General features: G+C 39.6%; 1 protein-coding gene and 1 long non-coding RNA gene across 3 annotated transcripts in view; one reads left to right on the top strand and one right to left on the bottom strand.

The window, feature by feature from the left end:
* Positions 1–101: 101 nt before the first annotated feature.
* On the bottom strand, positions 102–1,443 carry LOC112842071 (uncharacterized). Its single transcript, XR_003213676.1, has 2 exons — positions 1,345–1,443; positions 102–1,242 (listed from the first exon to the last, which is right to left on the bottom strand). It is a non-coding gene; the product is annotated as an uncharacterized LOC112842071 (long non-coding RNA).
* Positions 1,444–1,594: 151 nt separating this feature from the next.
* The window catches only part of rpa1 (replication protein A1), a 29,474-nt gene continuing 21,375 nt past the window's right edge, over positions 1,595–9,693 (top strand). Inside the window, exons 1-10 of one of the 2 annotated variants that reach the window (XM_005474733.4) lie at positions 1,595–1,761; positions 2,103–2,150; positions 3,067–3,145; positions 3,429–3,537; positions 3,673–3,761; positions 3,910–3,984; positions 5,993–6,107; positions 7,391–7,493; positions 7,620–7,688; positions 8,037–8,229. In XM_005474733.4, the coding sequence (XP_005474790.1) occupies positions 1,732–1,761; positions 2,103–2,150; positions 3,067–3,145; positions 3,429–3,537; positions 3,673–3,761; positions 3,910–3,984; positions 5,993–6,107; positions 7,391–7,493; positions 7,620–7,688; positions 8,037–8,229 (910 nt within the window). In that variant the 5' untranslated portion in view covers positions 1,595–1,731. Of the gene's footprint in view, positions 1,762–2,102; positions 2,151–3,066; positions 3,146–3,428; positions 3,538–3,672; positions 3,762–3,909; positions 3,985–5,989; positions 6,108–7,390; positions 7,494–7,619; positions 7,689–8,036; positions 8,230–9,693 lie in introns of both variants that reach the window. The other variant, XM_005474732.4, reaches the window with a different exon arrangement.

Genomic DNA, 9,693 nt, shown 5'->3' with positions numbered 1-9,693 from the left:
TGGACTTTCTGTGAGATAAAGGTAGTGACATTTAACCCATGAACTGACCTTATACTCTGTGCTCTTTGTTAGGCCTTGGTGAGATATTTTCTTCTCCCAACTTGGCTGAGATTTCAGATGGCCCTCTGCTGGTGTCCAGTGTAATGCATAAGTCCAGCATGGAGATAAATGAGGATGGTGCAGAGGCAGCTGCAGCTACTACTGTGGTTATTTCAAGGGCATCCAATCCAGTTTTCCATCTCAGCCAACCCTTCTTCTTTGCACTTATGCATGATGTAACTAAAATACCGGTTTTTATGGGTGTAATCAACAACCCTAATCCTGGAGCTCCTATCCTACAGAAAGGGGAATTTGGAAGCAAGGATAAAGTGGGATTTCCCATTGACAAGAATGATGGGGCCCACTTTGGAGGCCCACCTAAGTAAGGACTAAAACCCTTTACAGCTCTTCCAGGGAAACTCAGACAAACACATTTATGATAGCTCAATCAGTTAGCTCAATCAAAATATTTGTGAAAACTGATTCTGTGAACACAATGGGGAGTCCAAAACTTGAGTATTCCTTTAAAATAATATAGTTGCTATTAGATGAGACCTTGTCAAAAATGATAATTAAACAAAAAAAAGTATAGTCATTGTTGCTTATATTGAGCCTATTTCAATTTGATAGCACATACATTTTGATCTTAACATGAGGAAACCGGTTACAGTGTCAGATTATGACTGAATCAGTATGTGTATTGGATGGTTTGATGTAATGACTTAATAAACTGAACTGATTTGAATCACACGTCATGCTTATGAGTTTCATTGCGTGAAAACAGGTCGAAGCTTCAGCAACACTAAGACTACAACTTTATTACTTGACCAATGCGTTTCGGCCTGTGGATGACCCTGGTTACAGACCGAAACGCTGACTTTTTCAGATCCTTGTTTTTCACCATGCAGCTTGGAAGTAGATGAAGTTGTGGCAGAAACCTCCATTCTGTTTTAAAAATGACATGTCTTTAAAAGAAAAAGGTTGTTGTAAGTTGTTGCATTTCTAAAACTCTAAAACTGGGAAAATGTAATGACGCAAACAGCGGTAGGAAGCATTTTTACATTTATAGTCTCAGCGATTTCTTGCTGTGGATAATTGTCTTTGCCTCTTCTTTTCAGGTAGTGAAGTGGTATCTTCTACCTCACCATTTTTCTTTTTGTTATTGTTACGAAAAAGACTTCACGGACATAATGGAAGTTCTTTCTAAATGCAAAGAAAAGAAGCAGATGTTAAGTTAATATTACAGTTGGGGTTCTTTGGCAAATAAAAATATCAACATAATGTTGTCAAATCTATGTTCCTTACGGGATTTCTTCGTATCTTACAAAAAATGTTACGGTAAAGTCTGAAGTATCCCAGTTTCCTACAAATACGAAGGCACCATGAAAACCGCCTGACGTCACGTCATTGTTGGCGGTGACTTTAGCGAAGCTGATCTCTGATCAGTTTTCAGTATAACCAAGACACGCAGATGCACGATGTTTAGAAAGGCTAAACTGAAAGCAGATCTGCAAACGGAAACGGAAGTCGTGGCAGCACATACGCGCATTGGCGCGTTGTTACAAGCTATTGGCGCCACGGTCATAATTTTGTTGCTTAGTGTCAGTGCTAGTAGTACTGAGGTGTCTGTCTTGTTAAAACTTTCAGATATTTTTCTTTTGTTGTGGTAGCTAAAATCACCCTTTGTCAACCATGACGAAACTCTCGGAGGGAACAATAGAGGTATGGTTTATTTTTACAGCATAAATATTACGCCGTTTAATACTGAAAACTGTAGAAGCGCAATGTAAATAGGCGCCGTCTACTTAATGGTGTATTTGTTTAAGTGGAGTTGTTCGCTGTGGTACATTTGTTTGCATATTTTTGCATCCACTGTAATCAGAACTGCGAATGTTGTTCGACGCTAGCTTAATTTGATATTAGCTGTTATTTACGTTTGTGTCTTCTAAAAACTGTGATTATAGCAAAATGTGTTAAAGTCAAGGAGGAAAAGTGTGGTTTTGTTTTCGACAATAGTTGTATTAAATGTAGAATTTATTATCTGAACGTGTTTGTATTCATAGGCTCTTTCAAATGGCACCAGTGTCAGCGACGCAGTGCTTCAGTTGGTGGTGAGTAGCAGCTTTTTTATTTATTTAATTATTTTTTTTTTGAAAATGTATATTTATTATTACCTCATTCCGTCAACAACCACATCTATTTAAATGAGATGGGATGAATTCTGCAAAACAAAGCTGGATTAGTTCTCGGTCATTCCATGGAAAATCAATCAGTAGTCCCCACCTAACTTTTTTTAATGGAGGCATACACGGTTTTATCTTCAAGATGGTTACTGTCCCTGAAAGTATGTGTAGTGTGTGGGGTCGAGATCGACTGTTATTGACTGTGACAGGAGCACAAACAAACAATGGTACTGTGGATTTTCTGTCGGTTTTCCGATTATTTACTGAAAAACTAAATAATCAAGTCACACAGTTGGATGCTCTGTTGGGAATTTGTTGCTACATTCCACGTTCAACTTGTGGCAGTCCTTTCTACTGAATTTATAAACATCTAAATATCAAACCGAGATCTTTGTTCATATCTTATAACTTGTTTTGATGGCCCTTGACAGTTCCCCCTGAACACATGCTTTCCTGTGGTTATGTCATGAGGGCTCAAACATGTTTAAAAATGGTAAAAGATTTGGTTACATTTTTTTTATGGACTGAACCCTCTTAAGGGGCAGGTCTGACAAATCACTGTAAGACTTCAAAAGGCTACAGTTTCTTAGTTAAAACCCCTCTCTGAGCAGTGACTTTACTTAAGAGGAAAGACTACAGGAAAATCATCCTTACTGAGTCCATCTCACTGTAAAAGCAGCTGGGAATAAGGAATACAGGCCCATAGGCAATAACCAAATATGCTCTATACTTTAAATAATGCAATCACAGAATGTGCAAGTTTACATAAAGGGACACAATATTGTTAAAAAAATAATTTTTAAAAAAAGTTTTTGAACAGTTTTATTCATATAATGTTTTTCAGAATATTCGCAAGCTTGATGGAGGAAATGGTCCTTCTCGCTTTCGGGTGATGATGAGTGATGGAAGGCACACTCTGTCATGTAAGGTTTTTATTAAGTTTATTCACTGATATATTTTGCATTGAAGTTTTAAACATGTTCATGTACCCATTTTAACCATCTGTTCTAAAAATGTGAGAGTCACGAGTTTTCTCTGACAAATCTCTTACATGAAATTACATTTTAACTGGCTTTTTTTTTAGATGGTCTACTAAATTGACTAGTTGCGTGGGGTTAAAGATTAAGCTATTGCTCTCAAGAGGCTCTTAAATAGGGGGAACCTGGGTCACTCCTGTCTGACTTTCCTCTTTTAAACCGTCTGCAGCATTCATGCTCTCCACCCAGCTGAACCATATGGCTGAGGAAAACATACTGGCTCCAAACTGCATCTGTAATCTGAAGAGACATGTGACCAATATACTGAAGGATGGACGGTATACACATTTTCTGCACATTTTTTTTAATGTTCTCGACTTAATGGAAGCAAGCAGGCCTTAAAAACACTTAAATATGAATAAACACGGAGCAGAGGGCTGTTTTCTGTTGTTAATGGACATGTCTCATTACAGACGAGTAGTGATCATTTTGGAAATTGATGTCATTAAGCCTGCAAAAGATGTTGCCGGTAGAATAGGAGACCCTACTCCTTACACTGAGGGTAAGTCTTCGAAATATACTTCATTGATATTACAGCAGTGCTCAGTGAATACGCTTATGAAGTGGGACTAATTTAGAGATGCATTAGTCACACATAATGGGTCATACTGTTACTGCGGGGTAATACTAATGTCAGGTCTCTCTTACAGGGCAAAGTAAAGGGCCACAGTCAGCTCCTGTCCCTGAAATCCGACCCCCGCTGCAGCCACAGAACAGAAATGAAGGTGAGTGAAAGGTTTATTTTAATCTTGAAAATGAATTCAAATTAATTGAAATCTTAAGATTGTTGTGTGTGGGTGGGTGGTAGGGTAGGTGGGGTGCGGGGGGTCATTGTGACATCACCCATTGGCTTTGGGCTCCACATTTTGAAGGTTTAACATTGACATTTTGGCCAGCGTCATGCTTTAAAAAAGTTTTTGTAGTCAGAAGTTACCTTTATGTGGATGAAAGGGGGAAGTTTATAATGTATCAGCTAATACTAGTTTAGTGAGCACACTGCATTCATAAACTGAGTGCAACTCACAGACACACACTGGCTCATTAGTGCCAAGGAAGGGACTAAAAAAACGCTAGAATTTCACTCACCTAAACTGAAGCACAAAGCTATAATATTAGTCCAGTAATCCATTAAAAACGCTCCAAATGGCTCAGACAGTGCACATAACGGGAAAAGGTTCAATTTAATGATTCAGATTAATGGATGAGACCTAGTAGATGCCATTCAACTGCAGCAGCCTGTGTTGGTACACCTGCCAATCAGTGTGGTGTTGCCCCTAATACAACTATCCAGGTGGTTGAGTTATATAAAAAAAACATTCAGAGTTGTTGTAAATGGGGAAACTTTCCTTGGTGATAAATCTTTTTTTTGTAGCTCAGGAGGTAGAGCGCTGCAGACGATTTTTTTTTTCTCCTTTTTTAATGCTGATAATTGGGCATTTTAACACAGGGGTTTATTGAGCTTGACTCAGTTTTGTGACCAGCCTCAAGTGGCACCTGGAGGAACTTCAACTTTTGCCATGTTTACTTCAATTTTCAGCTCTGGAGGTTGTATATGGGAACAGAAAAACACACTGTGAGCATGTAGTACATAAAGGACCACCAGGTGGTAGCATTTTTCTGTTGCTTTGTGGTATTCTGGGTGACCCACAGATTGATAGGACTTAAGTAATTTTGACAGTCCCATTGTGAAATATTTTTTCTTTTTGGTTGCCTCAAATGTCTTATTATTGACATACATCTTCCAGACTGTCTTGTTTCATGTTACTGTGTAGCGTCATGAAATTCAGCAGCTACTTGAGCTTGTCTAGATGGAGAGCTGATTGTGCCTGCGTGTGTCAATCACCATGTTTATCTTCCTTTGACTGAAAATGCTTCTGAACAAACACGCAGCAACAGAGACTCACAGGAGAGTGTGAAAGAGATGAATGAAGTATTGAGTTTGCTTTTGAAACACTGTCACTTGATCACGTCAGAGATGAGCAGTATATCACAGCATAGCGGACGACTTGGACCAGGTGAGGTGTGCAATCCAGCTATCATAAGGGTTTTGCTGTCTTCCAGTGTGTCATAGCAGGTATTCATCCCTCTAATCTGCCGTGTGGGAATTGAGGTTGTGGCAACCACCCTCCTCATCAGCACAGTCATTGTTCATTTCTCTGTGTGTGCTGCTTGATCTGGGGGCTTAATTACCAGAAGTGCAGTGGTTGGCAAAGTGGGAGGACTTAAGTGGACACTTTGAACTCTAATCCTCCGCGTGAGACGCACACAAATCAAATGTGCAGCGCTTGTTCAAACGGAAAATCTCAAAGTCAGGCAGCACCGCTCTCCGGGGGAAGAGCAGCTCCAGTTTGTTATAGCATTTCACACTCTGCCCTGATTCTGTGAAATGTGAATCATCCTTCTCACCAAAATGCTGGATCACACATCTCCAACAACTTGGCTTGACAGGATTTTTGTTTCCTGTTTGAGTTGTTCCTGCTTGCTAGTCTCAAGAGTCAGTGATGGTAAACGTACTTTTAAGTCAATGGGTTGTTTTTTGGGGGGTTTTGGGGGGACGGACTTCTTTCTCATGATACGAGATAATTACAGTGATCAAGCAATTGCAATCCAAAGAAACTGGATTTTTTTTTTTTCTTTTTGTAATTTGTCTCTGAATAATGTATACGCCTCTCTCTTGACTCTCCATCACTGCTCTTCATTGATCATTTATTTTTCTCCTCATTCCCTCAGCAGTGAACAGAGGTTTAAACAGAGACTTTGGGAAGAAAGCTCCATCTGTTATGCCAAATACTCCAGGGGGAAGCTCCAAAGTTGTGCCCATTGCAAGCCTCAACCCCTACCAGTCCAAGTAAGTATGTTTGCCAGTCACGTTAGTCTTTAAACGCTATATATATTTGTGGGTCTGCAAAAAGGTATTGTGTGTGTATATATGGCAAAAAACTGAATGTCAACCAAACAAGTATTCATATGAGGAAAGGAGGCCATCATTAAGCCAGCTGTTTGTCAGTGCAGTTAGGAAATGGAAAATTAATACTTGGGAGATGCTGTTTGTCATGAAATAGCAGAAAACCAGGGAACAGCTGGCACTAAAACTGCTTTTGAGTCATTAATCCAGTAATTTTGAGCCTGATAATTCCTAAACATTATTGCAGTATTTTTGCTAAACCCCTTAAATAAAGTAGAAGACATAAACTTCAATTACATTTCAATCCTTTATTTTAAAATAATTATCATAGCAATTGGTGGCCAATTTAAAATAACCAAACCTGTGTTTATCACACTGTCTTTGGACTGTGTGACCAGAAAGAATCCACTTGAACAGAAGAACATGCAGATTCCCTGAATTTATACCCAGGACCCTCATTGCCTTGAGGCAACAGGGCTAACCACTGTACCACTATACTGATAATGGAATTCGGATGTCCAGATCCATAACTTTGGAATAAGGATGGGATGTGAGGGGTGGCTTGGTGGGGCTCGGTACGAAGGGGGACTTGCCGTGGGTGTCGATGGTGACTGGACATGTCCTGGGTCCTTCTCACTGATCACTTCAGCTGTGGTGCCATGACTGAGTATTTATGACTTTAAGGTTCACGATTCTGTGACACACAAATGTTAAATAGCCAAGAATTGGTCAGGCTCTACAGTTGAATGGAACACGTGTGTTTGGAAAACTTTTTGGAATGTCAATTTCAGTCTTAAAATGGATTAAGGAGACTACAACCAATATGAATGTATGCATCTTAGACTGCACAAGCCTTTCCAACAACCAACACAGGCACTACTAACCATCGACCAAATTTTACAGAGGAATGCCAGTGCGGGGCTCATACTGCTGGCACAGTTAACTTAATATTAGGCTAATTAAAGTACATCTGTTATTTTCTTTCTAAATGGTAATCAAAATGTCTGTGAAAAACCTGTTGCAAAAGAAGCAAGTAAATTAAACGGGTTTAGTGATGTTGTTGCTCAGTGATATTTATGCAAAGGTCTTCTAGGGGGCAGATGTTTAAAAGGTCACAATACCAAGTGCATGAATCCCTACACATGTGTGGAGCTGACATCTGGGCTCATAAGGTGCCCGAAAAGAAAGCGGAAATAATAAGCTCAGATTTGTCTTTTTTCTAATAGGTGGACGATCCGCGCTCGTGTGACCAACAAGAGCGCCATTCGTACGTGGAGCAACTCTCGGGGGGATGGCAAGCTATTCTCCATGGAGATTGTTGATGAGAGTGTAAGTGTATTTGTACTCCTACTGTTAATTTTAAAACGACAAAAACCCCACCAAATATGTCCTGATTTAGAAACCATTTGGACGTATGTTTTTTGTTTTAAATTAAATATTTATATTTTTCCACAGGGAGAGATACGAGTGACTGGTTTCAACCAAGAAGTGGACAAGTTCTTCAGTCTTATTGAGGCTGGCAAGGTGAGACGTTCCTTCAGATAATGATTCAATATGTCCTAATTGTTATGCCAAAACCGCCTTTCACAGCGCCGTCAAAGACTGATTTGGCTGTAGATTGTGCTATCAACAGCTGCCAGTACTTTGTGAGTTAAAACCACAGAGACTATGAATGAGTCATCTGGCTGCACTGTACCCATACAATAAGCTGCTTATGATCATCTGCCAGCCTTTGTTGATCAACCCCCCCCCCCCCCCCCCCCCCCAATCCCGCTGACTGCCTGAAGTCCTATCTTGTTTACTCCATTCAGTCAGGTGAAATGCTACCCAGATCTCTGATTAACATGTGGTTCATCTATCTGTGTGGGCCAGGTCTACTACATCTCCAAGGGCTCCCTTAAGATCGCCAACAAGCAGTACACATCAGTAAAGAATGACTATGAGATGACACTCAATGGCGAGTCCACCATTATCCCCTGTGAAGACAGCTGTGATGTTCCCATGGTGCAATGTGACTTTGTCTCTATCAGTGACTTGGAGAACAGAGACAAAGATGCTATTGTTGGTAAGGAGCAGAAGTAACAATCTAGACAGGAATTTCTGAACCCAGCATGTGTCTTTAAGGTCCCACATAACCGTGTCAATTTCTTCTCTTGTTCTCACAGTTTATTTTGAGAGGTGAACTGATAAACAGCCTGCAGCCTTTAACTGCAAATAAATGGCACTTTGTGTGAAAAATAAATCATAAGTGCCTTTGCATATTCCTGAAATTTTATCAGCAAAAAACTCAAGTCTGGTGAGCCTGTGAACATTAGACTTGTGACAGTTTAAGTTTTGATTTGTAGTTGTGCAGTGTGTTTGTGGGTATGTGCAAAGTCCAGTGAGTGAAGCTGTCAGGTTGAAACTCTCAAAGTGCAATACTGTTAAGAAGACGGGCTGAATAAACATAAACATTTAGCCTATAGTCCTCATAATTATGTGGCAAAGGCCGATCTGTTCACCAATTCTGCTCGTCACACGATATCCATTTATTTCATTAAAGCCTCTTTAATCCTTCCAATATGTCCCCCAAAAAGTACAGAGGAAAAACGACTGGACATTTATTACATGGTGTGTAGGAGAAGGTGTGTAGGAGAAGCATGAGTGGCTCAGAAGTTGCAGACGTAATCTAACATGCAATGAGTTAATTTGTATTGGTGCAAGACTTTCATCAGACAAATGGTTTGTGACAGAGAGAGACACAACCTCACCTAGGAATTGGCAGTGCAATCAAGCAGCCAGTAATTAAGAGAAGCACAATAATCGATGCAGCAAAAAATCATAAAGGTACATCAGGATTTTTTTCATTAAAGGATTTCGGAAAGTCTCAACTGGCTAAAATTTGTTCTAAAAAGAAATCCTAATGGAACACAAAGACGGTTGTGACTGATATATTTGTGCTGGGTTGTAAAGCCGCCTTGTAACATATGGCAAATATAATATCACAAACAACTCACAATTTACCTAAATTCATACACTATGCTGATATTTTTCATCTTAAAGTACAAAATATTGCATGCAGCTTGCTACACCTGTCATGAAAGAGAGCATGTTTCTAAGAAGACAACTAAGGTATTGATGGTGCACATGCAATCATTTTTTACATTATTTTTAAATCATTTGATTTTTGATATTGGGAAACCATTTGGTATGAGCTTGATTATTCAGAATAGGCACATCTAAATCGTTGCGATTGTCATTTTATGCCCTCTTATACCGCAGTACTTTAGCAGGATGATATTTTTAAATGGTAGCCATGTTTCCCCAATCTATTTCATGAGACATTAATTCTGATGTTGTCTTATGTAACCGAAACAATAGAGCAGAGTTGCATAACGCAGTGCACAGGGGAGCGATAATGTAATTTTCAATCGGTGAGCAAACTGTTCACCAAACTGCAGGTGACTACGTGAGGCCTAAATGCATTACATTTCTCTTAACTACTGTGTATTACAAAAAGCACAAATCAACCAGCCGATGTTCCGAGCCC

This window comes from Oreochromis niloticus, linkage group LG14, assembly GCF_001858045.2.
Source record: "Oreochromis niloticus isolate F11D_XX linkage group LG14, O_niloticus_UMD_NMBU, whole genome shotgun sequence".
In the NCBI taxonomy this organism is placed as follows: domain Eukaryota; kingdom Metazoa; phylum Chordata; class Actinopteri; order Cichliformes; family Cichlidae; genus Oreochromis; species Oreochromis niloticus.
The sequence above is the reverse complement of the archived record's forward strand: the minus strand, read 5'-3'. Positions and strand labels throughout refer to the sequence as shown.